General features: G+C 40.2%; 1 protein-coding gene across 1 annotated transcript in view; it reads left to right on the top strand.

The window, feature by feature from the left end:
- Positions 1-18999, top strand: part of csmd3b (CUB and Sushi multiple domains 3b) — a 1392611-nt gene that overhangs the window by 996240 nt on the left and 377372 nt on the right. Inside the window, 6 exon segments of the mRNA XM_052022622.1 lie at positions 1358-1540; positions 4546-4872; positions 7683-7877; positions 11140-11278; positions 12243-12430; positions 12627-12815. Coding sequence (XP_051878582.1) covers positions 1358-1540; positions 4546-4872; positions 7683-7877; positions 11140-11278; positions 12243-12430; positions 12627-12815 — 1221 coding nt within the window.

The raw sequence follows: 18999 nt of genomic DNA, 5'->3' as shown, positions 1-18999 counted from the left end.
GCTTCCTCTTATTTCTCATTGGCATTCTACCTTTTGGTGAGATCAACTGAAAACAACCTTAGTTTCCACAAGCATCTCACCCCAATCTCCTTCAATCCCTTAACTGTTTCTAAATACTCAGCCTTTTTATCTGACATCCATTGCTGGACAGCAGAAATTTCTTCGAACTAAATATTGTGAAGGATGAACCTATGCTCCTTGCACCTGCCTCCAACTCCATTCCCCACCCTGCCAACTCTCTGAGACTTAACCAATCTTAATGTTGTATTTTACTTCAAGATGAACTTCTGATTTGATATCTGTAACATCACTAACTGCGCATTTCCATCTCTGTAATGCCTTTGGTTCGGCATCCACCTCTGCTAATCTGCTGCTGCAACTCTCGTTCATGTCTTTGTTGCTTCCAAACTTGACCATTCTGACGGACTCCTGGCGAGCCACTCATCCTCCATCCTCAAAAAACCTGAACTAGTCTAATGAAATATGGTTCTCCAGTCTCTCCTGTTCCTGCTGATTCAGGATCTGGAATGAAGTTTGGTTAAGCAATGCCATGATTTTAAAATTCTCATCCTTGTTTTCAAATCCCTCCATAATCTCATCCCTCTCCAGTTGTGCACTCCTCCAATGTTTGTCCTTTGTTCAGCCCAAGCAAATCTTTTCACCATTGGTATCCATGTTTCCACTGTTAGGCCCTAAATTCTGGGATTTTCTCTCTAAATCCTTCCACTTCACTACCTCTCCTTTTAAAGAAACTCCATATCCCTTGCCTACTCAAGGGAGGTAAAATGACCTGAAGTCTCACATTGTCAAACTAGCAGAGATAGATATAATTCAGGGCAACAATTTTATTCTACTGTTCCATACCCTGCTAGATGGATCAGTCCCCAGCTGACAACTCAAAAGTGAGATAGAGTCATAAAGAGATACAACATGGAAACAGGCCCTTTGGCCTAGTGAATCAATGCCGACCATCAACCACCTATTCACACTAATCCTACGTTAATCCCAAGTTTTTATTCTTCCCAAATACCCTGTGACTCCGACACAGATTCTATCACTGTACGACACACTAGGGGTAATTTACAGTAGCCAATTAACCAGTTAATCTTTGGGATATAGGATGGAACCAGAGCACCGATAAGAAATCAACATGGTCACAGGGAGAATGTGCAAACTCCACACAGACAGCACTCAAGGTCAGGATTGTACTCAAGCCTCTGTAACTGTGAGGCAATGGGTCTACTGGCAGTGCCACTGTGCCACTATGAAATATTCCCTGGAATTTGCAAAAATGCAACTAAGGAAGGAAAAGATTTAGAAATCCATTGTTGATAAAATTGTTCCTTTTTTTTCACAGAAATTGATGAGGAGAGTTGTGGTGACCCTGGGACCCCATTATATGGCATAAGAGACACAGATGGATTTTCCAATGGAAACATTTTGAGATTTCAGTGTCAATCTGGATTTGAACTGATTGGCGAAAAATCCCTTCTTTGTCAAGACAACAATCAGTGGTCAGCAAATGTGCCCATTTGCGTCTGTGAGTATTGCTCTTGCACTGTATGTCATGCACCGATTTATTCCTATGAGTCAGTGGAATGTGAGCCTTTCTCCTGGGAAGGTTTTTTTTGGTTTACTTGCACTTTTCTAGTTTGGATTTCTTTTGGATTCTGCTGGGGAGATTCAAGCAGATGATAGTTATCTGCACCTTCACGTTCATGGGTTATGTAAGTACCTGACATTTTGAATCAATATTAAAGTGAAGGGGAAGTGTTCAGTTAGTTTCTAGCATTAATCATAAGAGTGTATTAATCGATATCCTGCCCCTTTGGCGTCATTGAAATCAGCAGAAAGACATGGAGAGGTGAGGTGCAGACATTTGACATTAGGGAGATCAATATCTCCCCCCCCCCCCCACTTAAACTTTAAAATACCATGAATAGGAGCTTCTCTGCTGGCTAAAGTGGATAAACAGTCAGCAGATGCAAGTTCCATGTCCAGTCACCATCAGTGCAGAAAAGTGCAGTTTAACTTCATTGTCCATGACTGAATGAACTATAAGTTATTGAGTACACTACGAGCAATCACAATCTTGTTGAAAGCATGAATAGGGCATTATCTCTGAACAGAATAGGCTAAAGCAGATTATCTCTGATATTCTGGTTGTATAGCCAGACCTTGTCTATCTGTATTCATGTGAATACTGTGCAAAGCTACCAGAGAACAAAGAAGGCAAGTGGGTCTCTCTCTTCAAAGGATTAGTGGCTTTGGAACAGCAAGGAAGGCACGAGACAGAAGGCAAAAAAAAAAGAGTTGGTGTGATAGTGTTTTCCATTGGTTCATCAATGGCATGAGGTGAAGGCACTTGTCTAAACAGGGGAGCAGGCAATTTGAGTAAGGCATTTAGCAAAAGCAAGTGAAATCAAAAAACTGGGAAGAATAGAAATTGCCCTTGGGTACAGTGATGGTACAGTGGTTAAATTGTCAGCCAGAGGTCTGCCTTAAAAAGCCACAGCCTTGCCTTCAAATCTCATCAAGCCGAATGTGGACCTTAAATTCGGTTAATAATCTTGATTGACAAAAAATAATGTGTTATTAGTAATGAAAACCATGATATCACTGGATTGTTGTAAAAACCTATCTGGTGCAATAGTGAGGAAGTGAAGTAATCTGTCATTATTTAGTCTGGCCTGTATGTGACTCCAGACACACCAATGTGGTTGGCTTTTAAATGGGCTAGCAGGTCACTCAGTGAGAGGTACTTAGGGATTGGTAATAAACCATAGCCTTGCCAGCAATGTCCAGTTCATGAAAAATAAAACTGAAGCAAGCTGGGATGAAAATTTTGAGCTCATATTAATCAAAAGAGAGTATTGACTGACAGTTACATTCACATTCTGCACATTTGGCATCGTCAAAATTAGAAGGACATGGAGGGGTGAGGTACCGACATCCTGATGAAGGGTCTTGGCCCGAAATGTCGACTGTTTATTTCCCTCCTTAGATGCTGCCTGACCTGCCGAGTTCCTACAGCACTTTTTGTGCATTGCTCCAGATTCCAGCATCTGAAGAATTTCTTGTGTCTCCATATTCTCAAACTGCCATGTTGGCGTTTGGAATTTACTTACTTTTGATTATTGCTCCAGGGTATTATAGCCACTTCACCAATGTATTTATCTACCTCAAGTCTTAGCATTACTTAGGTCTTTGGACTCTAACAACTTAATGGAAAATTAAGATGTGGTTGACAGCTTATCTCATGGTAATGTCAAATGTATTTGTCTCACAAGGATGTAGTAATGCTGTTCTATCTCAGCTGACCTCTGATTTGCAGATGAAACCATCTTACTGAAGCAAGTCAACTTGAGCTGAAGAATTCACTTAACTAAAACTACTCATAACCCATTCAATATAATGATTTACATTTCCCCATCTTTAAATCAGGACTTCAAATTAATGGTTGTGTGTTATCCTAACGTGAAAGTCAAATTAACCTAAATGCTTCGATCGGATGCTCCCACTCATCAGACTTTAAATAACATACTGAAAACGGGATGGTTTGCTCCATTCTATAATTATGAAAGCAGATTTGCACAGTGGAATCATGCCCATTCAGAATTGCTGTAATCTGTCCCAACTAATTTAACTTAAAACCCTTAATAGTCATCAGAGAGAGTAAATTTTCCTGCCATATGCCTGAGCTGGATATTGTCCCAAGTCCCAGTTATGGAAGGGCATTGTTCCAACTTATTGTACCTCTGAGAACGTCTATGGCTGGAGATATTGCCTTAGCTGACTTTGCATTGTGCTATTTAATAACTAATTCTGCAGTGTATAACTTATGCTGCTAAATGCTCATTTTAATACATTAGTACAGTACATCCAAGGACAATGCTTTTTGTATTGTGATTTGTTCTGTCATTAAGTAACAACCTAATAAAGTCCACAAAAAATTCTTAAAAACTGGAATTTATTAACAGTGTAAAGTTTTTAGCTGCTTCTAATTTATCTCCTACCATAATTTCTACAGACCTGAATAAGCCTACATATGTCAACAAATATGAATAGATTTGTCTAGCTGTGCTAATGTTTAGCTATAGAATGCATAGAAAAGACAATAATTTAAGATTAATCGGATTATTTTTGACGGTTTCTGCTGCTTCCAAATGGACAATTTTGTAATTAACTCAATATGGTTGTTTAAGAGTAAAACCGTATGAGGCAGCATTATCCCATTTATTTGCTATTAGCTAGTTGTAGCTCCTGTGAAAAGCAAGCCAGGTTAGCCTTGCAATTATATTTCAAGGAGCTGAATTTTGCATTATGTTTTTGGCAGTTAGCTTTGCAAGGCTAACTTGATAGTCACTATGTGAGTGGGCACCATTATTCATTTGCGATAGTTCCCATTTTATTCTACCATGGGAACTAAATGCTTCATGATCATGTCTGACTCCATCATCAGAAGTGCTTTATATGATAATGATTCCTTTCAAGGATACGTTTGGTGTTTTTCTAAATGTAACATATTTGATCTTATGTTTACAGTTCCTTGTCTGTCTAACTTCACTGCACCCGTTGGAACAGTACTGTCACCTGACTATCCTGAGGGTTATAGCAACAACATGAACTGCGTCTGGTTAATCATTGCCGTTCGAGGGAGTCGAATTCATCTTTCTTTCAATGATTTTGACTTGGAATCCCAGTTTGATTTCCTTGCAGTTAAAGATGGGGAGTCAGTGGATTCACCACTCCTTGGGACATTCAGTGGATCAGAAGTTCCTTCACATCTCACTAGCAATGGTCACATTCTACGGCTGGAATTTCAAGCTGATCACTCTATGTCTGGACGAGGATTTAACATCACATACAGCAGTATGTTTACTAATCTGTTGTTTCTGATGACAGTGTTCAAAAATAATTTACTATAATTACAACGTAGTAGAAGCTCTAATACTTAAGAAAGAAGAAACAGTAGAAAAATGTATCTTGTAATGACCAATTAATGCCTCCACAAATGTATGGCGAACTCAAAAAGTTTAACTTAAAAGAAGCTACTTGCAAAACAGTACATATTGAATACGTACATAAGGTGTACTGATCCCTATCTAACTGAATTACACGAGCAAGGGAGAGAAAATAAGTAATGGCAACTTAATTAGTATTATTTTAAAGTCATGACACAGAATCAGAATTTTGCTGACCAGTCTATGCTGGTGTTAATGTTGCAGACAAACCTCCTCCAACTCCAATATTGTCATTGTTTTTATTGCCTTATATCCCATAAACTTCAGTTTTAATGTGCAACTTGTGCCTGTTTTTCTCCCATTACAACTGTAATCTGTTGATTATTGAATGGCACACAATTACATACAACAAGGAAAGTTGCCCGAATATGCCTTCAGAAAAGAAATAAGAGAAACTGGCATTAAAGCAAATTCTACAACTTGAGGATTTACTTTTTCTTGTTCTATGAGAAGCACGTACTTGGATATTGGCTCAGTTTTTTCTCTTTCCAGTCTGACCTGCTGGATGTGTCCAACAGCTTTGTATTTCACAAATCTTACATTCCTGTGTCTGTGTTCTCACTCTCTAACTGCCCTCAGTTCTAAGCTTTTGTGAACAAAGGACATTGTTCTTCCTCCCCAGTTGCACCCATTAACCCATTTACCACATGACCTCAATTATCCTTGGAGCAATCTTGGTCTTGCCCTATCAGGAATATTCATTTTGTCCTATCCCTACCTTCCCTGTAGATTGATACTAACTTGATTTCTCTCCTTATCAGTTCTGATGAAGCGCTTTCAACATAAAATATGAACTCTGTTTCGTTTTCCACAGTTGCTGAGTGTTTTCACCATTTTCTGTTCTTATTTTATATTTAAAGAACATTGTCTTCTTGAGGGTCTTAATTGTGAAAGAATGTCCCACTAAAAGAATGTAATTGAAGTAATTGCATTCTCTAAGTCAACATTTGTCAGGTTGACTTATATTTAATACTAATAGTGTAGCCTTAATGTTTCCAGTTCTGTTTGATTAAAGTAAATATAAGGTAGCTTGTCTCATTATGGATGCCATCAGAGTGGAAATCATATTCTGATTTGTTCCTGAAAACAAAGGTTATGATAAACACAATTTATGCAGGAAAATAATTAGGAGAAGGTGACATATTATAATATGAAATTTTTCTATTGAACAAATAGTTATGCATTTGGGCGTGTTTTATGCACGTTTTTAGTGAATCAGTGTTATCGTGCCAGTATTGCTGTATAATCAGAGAAAAAAAAAGTTAGAATCAATTATGTAAAAAATATAATAATGTCTTAGGTGGGACCATTCAACAGAACCATCTTTGGGGATGTCACCTGAAGCATTAAACTTTTTGCTTTCCAAGATTCCTAAACTTTTGTACATAAACATTCAGATTTTCAACAGAATTGATATGTTTTTTTTGTGTTAAGAATGTGAGAGAAATATGTTAATGTTGTTCGTGTATGTAAAGTAATCATTGAAGAGGATACCAGTACTGGAAAAAGAGTTACATTTATTGTAGCATCTATCAAACAGTTTTGCATTGAAAGAAAGCTTTGAGATACAATATCTGGAGGAAATCATAAACAAATCCCAAGGATAGTTAAGATGAATAATCTATTCTTGATAGTGTTGGTTGAGTACACTAAGAGGTTTCTACTCTTCTTCTTCAATGAATGTCATGGGATATTTAAAATTTAATCTGAAACAGACAATTGAAACTTTAGTTATATTTCCTATTCAAAATGTTATATTCAGATATGGCACTCCCAGCACTGAAATGCTGGTACATGCATAAATTTGAATCCATAAGCAAAAAAAAAAAATTCTGGAGGAACCAGTGGGTTGAGCAGCATCTGTGGAGGCAAAGGGATGGTCGACTTTTGGGGTCATGGCCTGCAGCAGGACTGAGAGTGCAGAGGGAAAATAGGCAGTATAAAGAGGGGAGAGGGAGGGGCTGGTGGGTGATAGGGTGGAATCAGGTGAGGTGGGGGATGATCGGCAGATGGAGCCAGGTGGAGGAGAGGGAATTAAGACACAGAGGCTGGTGGGTAACAGGTGGAGACAGATAAGACAGGATTGTGTGGGAAAGGAACACAGGAAGTGTGTTACCTGACTGCCCCATAAGTCTCTGACTTAGAACAGTCACACTGACTTGTTCAGCTGCACTGTCAACAAACACAGAACTAATTAAATACATAAAAAATCCAAATTAAACACTTTTTAGAATCTAGCTAGCATTGTTAGATCCCACAATAAATATATAAAGCTATTTGTCTAGAACTGAAAGATTAATGAACCACCAAGTTTTATATCATCTTTCCAAAAATCTGTTGGTTTGCCTTTGCAAAAACTTTTTCCTTGCAACGCCATTAAATATTATGGAACAATTTTCTACGTTATAAATGCAATGTAAATCTTTATTTTTTTTTCTTTTCCATTTCTCTACCTTCCCCTTTTTATCCATGCTCACACCCACCAGTCCACATTCCCCATGATTTTTATAAGTTCTGGGATTCCATGGGAATCAAACCGTTAACTTTGCGTACATTACGGAATATTTGCCTTTACAATAGGTTGAACTTCTTTCAAATCTGTCAGGCTTCAAAGTATGCTGAAACTTTAACCATTATTTGTCTCTTTTCTCTCCATAGCATTTGGCCACAATGAATGTCCTGATCCCGGCATTCCCATTAACGGGCGACGCTTTGGTGACAACTTTCAATTGGGAAGCTCAGTATCTGTTCTATGTGAAGAAGGATTCATAAAAACTCAAGGGACAGAAACTATAACCTGTGTGCTAAAAGGCGGAAAAGTCATGTGGAGTGGACCAATTCCTAAATGTGAAGGTATTTGATCAAACTGCAGAGCATGGGCCAGATTGTGCTGGATATGTCCCCCCACTCAAGCTTGCCTTTTCCGGATTTGGAGGGCCAGCTAAGTTGTTCAAATGAGAGACCTCCATACACAGCACCCAAGAGATGTCTTGTAAGGAAGAGGGTATCCAAGTGACAAGTGGCCGTTGCTCTGCACCCAGGAGGCTTAATGGTCTTTAACAGCTTGCTGTTTTTAAAGGCTTTTGATTTGTTTTCAAATATCTCTGATTGTGAGAAGAATTCAAAAACTATTAAAATAGAATCAGAGCCAAATACAGCACGGAAACAGGCCTTTTGGCTTATTGCGTCCATGTAGACCATCAACCCCTCATTTGCACTCACCCAACATTAATCCCCTTTTTTATTCTCCCTGTATTCCCATTAACTCCACACCCCCCAAGATTCCACCTCTCACCTGCACACTTGGGGCAATTAACCTGCCAACCTGCATGTCTTTGGGATGTGGGAGAAAACTAGAGCACCTGGAGAAAATCCATATGGCCACAGAGAGAATGTACGAACCCCACATGGACAGCAGCTGAGTTCAGGACTGAACCCAAGTCTCTGGCACTCTGAGGCAACCACCCTACTGGCTACAGTTCTAAATTAGGGTAAGGCAAATCTGGACGGTATTAGACAGGAACTTGCAAAAGTTGATTGGAGCAGGTTGTTTGCTGGCAAAGGGACATCTGGCAAGTGCGAGGCTTTTCAAAGTGAGACTTCAGTAAGGCCTTTGATAAGTTTCTGTGTGGTAGGCTGCTCTGGAAAGTTAGATAGCATGGGATCCAGGGAGAGGTGGCTGAGTGGACACACAGTTGGCTTGATGATAGGAAGCAGAAGATGATGGCAGAAGGCTGTTTTTTCGACTGGAGGCCCATGATGAGTGGTGTTCCCCAGGGGTTGGTGCTAGGCCCATTGCTATTTGTCATCTATATAAATGATTTGGCTGAGAATGTACAAGGCGTGGTTCGTCAGTTTGCAGATGACACTAAGATAGGTGGGGTCATTGATAGTGAAGATGGTGATTAGGATTTACGGGGAGATCTTGATCAGCTGGGTAAGAGGGCCAAGGAATGGTAAATGTTTAATTTGGATAAGTGAGAGATGTTATATTTTGGGAAGACAAATAAGGGTAGGACCTTCAAAGTGAATGGTAGGGCCACGGGGAGAGGGACCGAGGAGTACAAGTGCATGGTTCCCTGAAAGTGGTGTCGCAGGTAGACCGGGTGGTGGAGAAGGCTTTTGGCATGCTGGCCTTCGTCAGTCAGGGCATTGAGTACAGAAGTTGGGATGTTATGTTGCAGTTGTACAAGACACTGGTGAGGCCGCATTTGGAGTATTGTGTTCAGTTTTGGTCACCCTGCTATAGTAAAAATGCCATTAAGCTGGAAAGGGTGCAGAGGAGATTTACGCGGATGTTGCTGGGACTGGAGGGACAGAGTTATGGAGAAAGGGGAGCAGGCTGGGATTTTTTTCATTGGAGTGTAGGATAATGAGGGGTAATCTTATAGAGGTGTATAAAATCATGAGGGGCATAGATGGGGTCAAAGTACACAGTCTTTTTCCCAGGGTTGGGGATTCAAGAACTAGGGGGCATAGGTTTAAGATGAGAGTGAGCGATTTAATAGGAACCTACGGGGCAAATTTTTCACCCCGAGAGTGGTCAGTATATGGAATGAGCTGGCAGAGGAAATTGTTGAGGCAGGTGCATTACCAACATTTAAAGCTTACTTGGACAAGTGCATGGATAGGAAAGATTTAGAGTGATATGGGCCAAATGCGGGCAAATGGGATGAGCTGAGATGGGAATCTTGGTTGACGTGGACCAGTTAGGCCAAAGGGCCTGTTTCTATGCTGTATGACTCTACAGATTGAAATAATTAAATAAATAAATTAAAAATGGTTTAAAAAATACCTCAAATACTAACAAATAATTAAAATCATGAAAATGAAAACACAATAACTCACTTAACGACACTGATCACTTGTATACCAATTCAGCCGCACAAATCAGGGAACTTGGATTTTGCCGTTTATTAATGACTCATATGAAGGAATGGAGAGTTGGGAGGGACACAATGACATAGATATAATCGGTAGAGGTGGTTGGGAATAAGTTATAAAGAGGCATTGGCATGTAGGTGAAACTATGGCAGAGATAATTCAATAAATGGAGGTATGAGATCACTTTTGATTTGGAAACATAAGTAAGAATTTATTTAATGCTTCAGGACTGTGGAGGAAGAGATTTGGACATCCATATGCAGAAATCACACAATATTAGTGCTTGGAAACAAAGATAATAGGACACTGCCTTTATTTCAAGGCGATTATAATTCAAAATGAACATGTTTGTTACTCCTCAATCAGATCCCTCTGGACTGCTTTGAACTCTGGCTTTGAACACTGGAATACTGGACTTCAGAAAAGATATATTGACCTTGGAAAGGGTACAGGGTTGATTCACAAGAATACACCAGGTTTCAATGTATTAACTTCTCCACATGGACTGCATTCCCTTGCAAATGTAAGATTAGGAGCTGATCTAATTGAGCTATTTAGTATAGTAAAGACATTCAGAGGGATGGAAACAGAGAAGTATCCCATCTCGTGGGGGGAGGGGGACCTAAAACTAATGGCATATTCCTAAACTTTTGGAAATATTTTCTCTCTTTATCTTAAACTTAGAAATGGCAACTTTAATGTCAAATCAGGGAGTAAAGGTGTTTGCAGTACTGTATCTCCCCCAAAGTGATGGACTGAGATTCTTCAAGGCTGGGATCATTAATGTTTTGTTGGGTTAGATTTCAAGCAATATGCAGCAACAGAACAGCCATGGAACAAGGATGGAATAAGCTTGATGGAATAGGCTCAATGATGATCTGACATTTTTAAGAGATCTCTCAACTCTTCTTTGTGTTAGCTTTACTGAACACAAAGCATTACACAACATGACATGGTTGAATGACAAGAATTATTTTCACTTGTTTTTTTTTGTAATACAGAAGTACTCTTTGCAATATTGTCACTTTTTACTGCATAACTGTGCATTATGATGAGAATTAATGACATGTTCAATCGGGCACACAGAATGTTTCCACTCACATAAGTTTAACATCCTTTGTTTTTAATTTATTTTTCAGTATAGCTATCAAATATTTAATACTGCGGTGAAATTTTGCCCAGTTTTCAGACTGGTACATATAATAAGTATAAATCTATTACCTCTCTTTAGCTCCTTGTGGTGGCCATTTTTCTTCACCTAATGGAGTAATCCTATCACCAGGCTGGCCTGGATATTATAAAGACTCCCAGAACTGTGAGTGGGTGATTGAAGCTGAAGCAGGACATTCTATCAAAATCACATTTGAAAGGTTATCACACAATCTTTTCTTCTATATTTTGATATATTCTTGAAAATAAATTGATAAACATATTCTGAAGATGGTATAAGTTATGGTATGAATGTTTGGTTTTGATATGTCGGTATGTAATTTCAATTAGTAAATTGGTTTATTATTGTCACATGTACCGAGGTACAGTGGAAAACTTGTCTTGCTTACCATCCATGCAGATCAATTTGTTACAACAGTGCATTTAGGTAGTACAAGGTAAAACAATAACAGAGTGCAGAATAATGTGTTGCAGCAACAGAGAAAGTGCAGTGCAGGTAGACAATAGCGTGCAAGGTCACAACAAGGTAGATTGTGAGGTCAAGAGTCCATCTTATCGTACTAGGGGACTGTTCAATAGTTTTATAACATTGGGATAGAAGCTGTCCTTGAGCATGGTGGTACGTGCTTTCAGGCTTTTGTATCTTCTGCCCGAAGGGAGGAGGGAGAAAAGAGAATGTCCGGGGTGGGTGGGGTCTTTGATTATGTTGGCTGCTTTATTGAGGCAGGAAGAAGTGTAGACAGAGTCCATGAAGAGGATGCTGCTTTCCGTGATGCGTTGAGCTGTGTCCACAACTCTGTGCAGTTAATGTGTTAGATAATGATTCCAGATATCCAGTGGCATGTATAAAACAGTTCAAGCATTAATTTATTATCTTTATATATTTCAATGAATTAAAATTATAACTATAACTATAATGATTTTAATACTAGTTAAATATTAATCTTGTACATCATGATTCAAAAGGACTTGCTTTAGCAGAGCTCTTCTCAGTTCATAATAATTAAACATTTATGATCAGTTCATTTAAAGTCTGATCATTTGTACTACATTGTGGGCTAAGGTGATTAGTCAATGTATGCCATGAGGTTACTATCCACTTTTGAAACCAATTTGATCATCTGTAACTGACTCTCAGATACATTTAAATTTCTCTATCTGCAGGTTTCAGACTGAAGTCAATTATGATGTTCTGGAAATCCATGACGGCCCAAATCTTCTCTCCCCGCTACTTGGCTCTTTCAATGGCACACAAGTGCCTCAGTTTCTCTTTAGCAGTGCTAACTATCTTTATTTGCTGTTTACCACCGATAATAGTCGCTCCAATATTGGTTTCAAGATTCATTATGAGAGTAAGTACTCCTTATAATTGCCTTCTTTTAATATCTTTTTTTTGACCATTAGTTTCATTTGGAATTTTTCCATTCAGTAGTCGCAATGTCCAAAATACATGTTATAATTAGAATTAAAAAGATGTTTGAAATCAGGTCACTTGCATGAATTTTGTTTCTTCAGCTATTTTTTTAATATCTCCATCTACCCCCACAGGTGTTACAGTTGATACATACTCCTGCATGGATCCTGGGATCCCAGTCAATGGATATCGATATGGACAAGATTTCTCCATTGGTTCGACTGTAGCGTTCAGCTGTGAATCTGGCTACACAATAAGTCATGAGGAACCGCTCATGTGTGAGAAGAATCACTGGTGGAATCACCCCTTGCCTACTTGTGACGGTAAGGATCTATTTACAATTGCCGCAGCCTCAAAGTTGCTGCCCATCAAAAATTCTAAAATTATTACCAAACATTCTTGGTTTAACAAACTCTACCTGCTTTAATACAGTTTTACTATTTATAGCCTTTTGAGTTATATGTTTCTTCAAGTGAGCAAGACAGTGGAAAAGAACCAACACCAATCCTGTTAAAATCTGTTGTAATCTGCAATCAGGAGACCAGTATGCACCTGAGGTATACTTGGGAAAGCAAAGACGTTTTTAGTGGTGCTGTCAATTCATCACCGTTAACATGTGGGATTGATGTAAATTAATGTCTTCTTTTTGACATGTTAATTGCATACCATAGAAAGAAGATTACACGGTTTTAAAAAAAAAGTAAAATAATTGCTGTACATACTACCACAATGCTGGGTTTTTAAAAAGCAGTTCAATGCTGATTTGTAACCAGATGCCAGCACAGGGAGCATTGGGACTGGGTGGAACCAAGTTTCCATGTGCAATATTGGAGGGTCCTGAGATGCATGCAGTGGCAGTGACCTCGATTGTTTAATTTGCGAAGAGCCTGAGTTTTGGCTCCTTGCAGTTCCCTGAATGCAACAAGACTATGTGGCTGCTCTTTGCCCCTACACATCCTCTTACTCCTGGTCAGTCGGTGAGACTGGGATGGGCCTTGTGCTGAGTCAAGAGTCACAGCAGTGATTTCAAGGCGCACCAGTGAAGGCCACAGCATGGCGAACACCTCCAAGTGCATCACTAAGAAAGTGCCATCCAGCAACAAGGAATTAAGGTACCACTCATGCCTTGAATCTGATGCCCACACCGTGTCTCGACAGACATCCCATTTTTCCCATTGTTATTAACATTTGCAATGGCCGCATCAGGCCTGTTCACTGGATCCTTTTAAAGTGTCACATCACCCTTTTGGCAGTCACCTACCCTCCCTTTCTCTGAAATAAACTTTAAGGCTATCTGAAAGTCAGGCACTCTCATCATTAAATGCTCCGTGATGATGCTTTAAAGTTCAATCTTGGAATGGCTGCAAAGATTCTAGCTAAGGGCCCTTGCCTGGTCCTCCTGTCAAACCGTGATGTTTTGTATTTCCCAACAGTTTTGCCCCTCAATCTCTTGGCAGAGCATCAGTCACAGATTACAAAAATGTTTATAAAGCAAAATTGGATAATTCAGAGTGGGAAAAGGCAGTTTTCCAATGCCAAAGGCGACAAACTATGATAGCTGAAAGAATGTGACGATACTATTATTCATTCACCATCATCACTGTACATGTGCCTCCAGTGTTAAATTTAATAACCACAGCCTTGTCCAGTATCATGGGCTTCAGTCTACTCTTCTAAGTTTTCATATTTTGTTATAAGGAAACATATCAAAGCAGTGTTCAGTTTTGGAATTCTGCCTCATTAAAATATAAACTTTGAGATAATGGCCCAGAAAATCCAGAGGAAAGCGATTGTGAGGAGTTCTCTCTCGGTTAAACTACACTAATGATGTTCATGGACTCGGAAAGGAGTTTTGGGAATGATGTCATGGAGTCATAGAGGACTACAGCACAGAAACAGGCTCTTCAGCTCATCTAGTCCATGCCGGCCTGGTTTTCTGCCTAGTCCCATCTACCTGCACCTGGACCATAGCCCTCCATACCTCTTTCATCCATGCACCTATCCAAACTTCTCTTAAGTGTTACAATTGAACCTGCATCCACCACTTCCGCTGGCAGCTCAATCCACACTCGCACCACCCTCTGAGTGAAGAAGTTCCTCCTCAGATTCCCCTTAAATAGTTCACCTTTCACCCTAAACCTCTAGTTCTAGTCTCACCCAACCTGAGGAGAAAAAGCCTGCATGCATTCACCCTATCTATACCCCTCATAATTTTGTATACCTCTGTAAGATCTCCCCTCATTCTCCTGTGCTCCAGGGAATAAAGTCCTAACCTATTCAAGTCTTCAAGTCCTGGCAACATCCATGTAAATTTCCTCTGCACTCTTTCAAGCTTATTGATATTTTTCCTACAGGTAGATGACAGGTAGGTGCACACAGTACTCTTAAGTTTGGCTTCACCAACGTCTTATAAAACTTCAACGAGCTACCCCACAAAAGATGTGGGCTGGTCTGGGGCTATCCTAAAAAGTCACAGAGTATGGTTCCATCAGTTTCTAAGTTGAGGTTTTTTACAATTGCACTTTTTCTCAACACTTGGAGTTTAGGGCCCATTGTAACATGAACCTGACCCTCACTCATCTGCAAACATCAGCCTTCTGAAACATATTGATTCTCTTTGACACCAAAAAACTGACAACCTAGGGAGGCTTCACCCTCACCTTTACTGATAAATGACCTTGCTTGAGGTGAGATAGGGGGAAATCTTTCCTCAGTGTTACAGGATACTTTATAGCAGTTAGTGTAATGCTTTACGGCGCCAGTGACCTGGGTTCAATTCCGGCCGCTGTCTGTAAGGAGTTTGTACGTTCTCCCCGTGTCTGCATGGGTTTCCTCCAGGTGCTCCGGTTTCTTACCACATTCCAAAGACGTATGGGTTAGGAAGTTGTGGACATCCTATGTTGGCACCGGAATCACAGCGACACTTGCGGGCTGCCTCCAGAACACTCTATGCAAAAGATGCATTTCACAGTGTGTTTCAATGTACATGTGACTAATACAGATATCTTATCTTATTACAAGCTTGAGAATTGGTGCATTGAGGTCCGAGTTGGTCTTGAGGCTGATTGATTTCAGCAACAACTTTGGCAAGAGTCCTGCAAAATAAGATAACAATTTTAAGGCTAAAGCTTTGACTTACTTTGCTGGTCTGAATGCAGGAATCCTGTCCTTACTCAAAAATAAACCAATGTTAACCAGCAGAGATGAAAAGCTGAATCCTAGTTTTATAACTTATAAACAAACTTATGGACATACTGAATTCAGTTGAGGCAATATTGAGGAAATGCCACTTCCTCACATTGCTAAATGTCATTTGCATTCTCTAAGTAAAGATGCCAAAGAAAATGAGAAAACTTTTAAAATTAGTCAAGGAATTTCAGATGTTCACAGGGTATTTTCCATTGTCACTGGCTAGTATTACTTGGGTTATATTACAGTGAAGCAGTCTATTAGCTGGCTTTTTTTGCTCCCTTTGAGCTTCATCCAGTCATTCCTCATCTCAATCCATCTGAACCTTCATTCCCTTTTCCTTCATTCACATGCTCAGGCTCTCCTTAAACATGCCCATACAGTTCTATTCAACCACACCTTCGGAAGAAAGCTCTACGTTTTCACCCATTCTTGGGTAAAGAAGTTTCTTCTGAATTCTGTGCTGGATTTCTTGATGACTCGTGGCAGTCAGAATCTATCAGAATTTTAGAGACCTTTATTATGTCACCGCCTCAGCCTTTTCTCAAGGGAAAAGATCTGGTCTATTTATTCTTTTCTGATAAATATGTCCTCACATTTCTGGTGTTACTCATGTAAACCTTCTCTACATCTTCTTCGGTGCCTCTACACCCCTATCATAATATGGTGACCATCACTGTACGAAGTCTGATTTAGCCAAGGTTCAATATTGGTTGAGCATAACTTCCCTACTTTACACTTCCATCCCTTTATAAATAAACATTGGGACCTGGTTTGCTATTTTCTAGCCTTGCTAACCTGTGGTGCAACTTTCAGCAATGAATTTACTTCTACTTTGAGATACCTTTCTTTCTCAACCTCCTTCGGTCCATACCAAAATCTACCATCTTGCATTTATCTCTGCTAAACTTCAATTGTTAATCATGTGACCATCCTGCAAGTTCATTTATGTCCTGCTGTGATTTGTGACTTCAATAGCTATATTTTCTAGCAAGCTAATGTGTAACGTTAAAGTAGCTGAAATTCTATTGGGCCTGGCAAATCAAGCCTTCAATCCTTTTATTTGTCCTCCTACTTAAGTGAATTTAATAAAAGATACCAGAGGTGTCTGCTCTTTTGGAGATGCCGGGGCATAATGCAATACCCAGTGCAAGAGTAAAAGTTCTGCATCCCAGTTCACTGGCTTCAGAATTCATCGATGTCTGGAAAGATGCGTCCAACCTATTTTCTGTCACGAGGCAAGGAATGATTGATTATTTTTCCTGTAGCGTTTCTTGGAAAATTTCAACTGTGCACAATGCTCAAGGCTTTTTACAATAGATAAGGTCTCACATGTTTAACGTGCCCAATCTTTTCTACACTCATTCCACAGACGTGGAATGAGCAGAGAAAAACGGGTCGGTTGCAAGTAGCAATGGCTGAATGGGGGCTTGGGGTAGAGAGGTCCAGTGGAAATGGAGGGCTATCTGAAAGCTCTGGGTCTCTGTTGAATAGCGATGGGGCCATCAAGTTGGGCATCACTGCATTGGGGATAGGTGGCAAGTGTTGAGAGCAGATGTTGGTTGGGTGGGTGGAGAGGTGGTCTTTTGGGATGGAGGAGGTTTTGTGTCAGGATCATGACCAGCTTGGGGCGGCACGGTAGTGTAACAGTTAGCGTAATGCTGTTACAGCGCCAGCGATCGGGGTTTAATTCCCGCCACTGTCTGTAAGAAGTTTGTATGTTTTCCCCGTGGCTGCATGGGTTTCCTCCGGGTGGTCCAGTTTCTTCCCACATTCCAAAGATGGGTTAACTTGGGTGTAACTGGCTTGTTGGGCCAGAAGGGCCTGTTACCGTGCTGAATAAATAAAGTTTTTTTTAAAAAGAGTTTTTAAAACCACATTACTGAGAAACCATATTACTGAGAGAGGCTTAGGGAGTGTTGGGGTGAGTTAGAGGTAGGGCAGGTAAATAAAGCCCTGAAGTTTAGTAAAAGGGAATAATTTAAGGCCTCAGCAGTGGCTTGCGTAGTGAAATTGTCCTCCATTGGTCAAAGTCAAGTTTATTGTCATACGGACGTGTGTGCACAGGTGCAATGAAAAACTTACTTGCAGCAGCATTCACAGGAAAAGCATAAACTACACACAATTTTTATGAGAAAGAACACAATTAGAACAAAAAATAACAAAGTCCATTTCAGTGCAAAGCAGTCATAGTGTTGCAAAACTGTAGTGATTAGGGTTGTGCCGGTTGGTTCAAGAACCAAATGGTTGAAGGGAAGTAGCTGTTCTTGAACCTGGTGGTGTGGGACTTCAGGCTTCTGTACCTCCTGCCCAATGGTAGATGCGAGAAAATGGCATGGTCTGGATGGTGGGGATCTTTGATGATGGATGTTGCCTTCTTGAGGCAGCGCCTCCTGTAGTACTACCGATGGTGGGGAGGGATGTGCCTGTGATGTATTGGGCTGAGTCCACTACTCTCTGCAGCTTCTTACATTCCTGTGCATTCGAATTGCCATACCAGACCATGATGCAATCCGTAAAGATACTTTCAACAGTACATCTGTAGAAGTTTGTTAGAGTGTTCGGTTACAAGCCGAATCTCCTTAACCTCCAAAGGAAGTAACGATGCTGGTGTACTATCCTTGTGATTGCATCTGTGTGCTGGGCCCAGGACAGGTCTCTGATATGTTAACACCCAGGAACTTAAAGCTGCTGACTCTTTCCACTGCCGATCCCCCAGTGTAGACTGTTGCATATTCACCCTCCTTCCATCCCCTGAAGTCAACAATCACCTCTTTAATTTTACTGACAGTGAGTGAGAGGTTGCTGTTGTGACACCACTTAACGGGGTGTCCTATCTCGCTCCTTTACACTGACTCATCACCACTTGTGCTTTGTCAACAACAGTGGTGTCGTCAGTGTATTTGTATATAGCATTAGAGCTGTGCTTAGCCATCTATCTGTTAATTAAATAAATAACTTCTCTCAAATTCCCTTCTACAAACAGCCACACACCTTGCTTTTCTGCAAGGATAGGATGAAGTCATTTGTGTGTGGGTGATAGCATGAACAGATACATGCAGAATATCAGCAAATGGGACCAAGAGTCAGAGGCATGTGATTGCGGAAGGATGTGGTTGAATGTCTGTGGTGCCCTTACAGTTGTTGATGAAGGGAAACACAAAGATAGACAGGATAGGTGCATCTACAACATGTACTCCAGTATGGTGTGCTGTATTGGGTAGGCTTAAGAGGGAAGATTGAAGGTTGTGGAGTTATACACAGATGAGGCTGTAGGTGAACATGCCACTGAACTTATCTTTCTTAAACTTACAAGAT

This window comes from Pristis pectinata, chromosome 9 (assembly GCF_009764475.1).
Source record: "Pristis pectinata isolate sPriPec2 chromosome 9, sPriPec2.1.pri, whole genome shotgun sequence".
Classification (NCBI taxonomy): Eukaryota; Metazoa; Chordata; class Chondrichthyes; order Rhinopristiformes; family Pristidae; genus Pristis; species Pristis pectinata.
The sequence above is the reverse complement of the archived record's forward strand: the minus strand, read 5'-3'. Positions and strand labels throughout refer to the sequence as shown.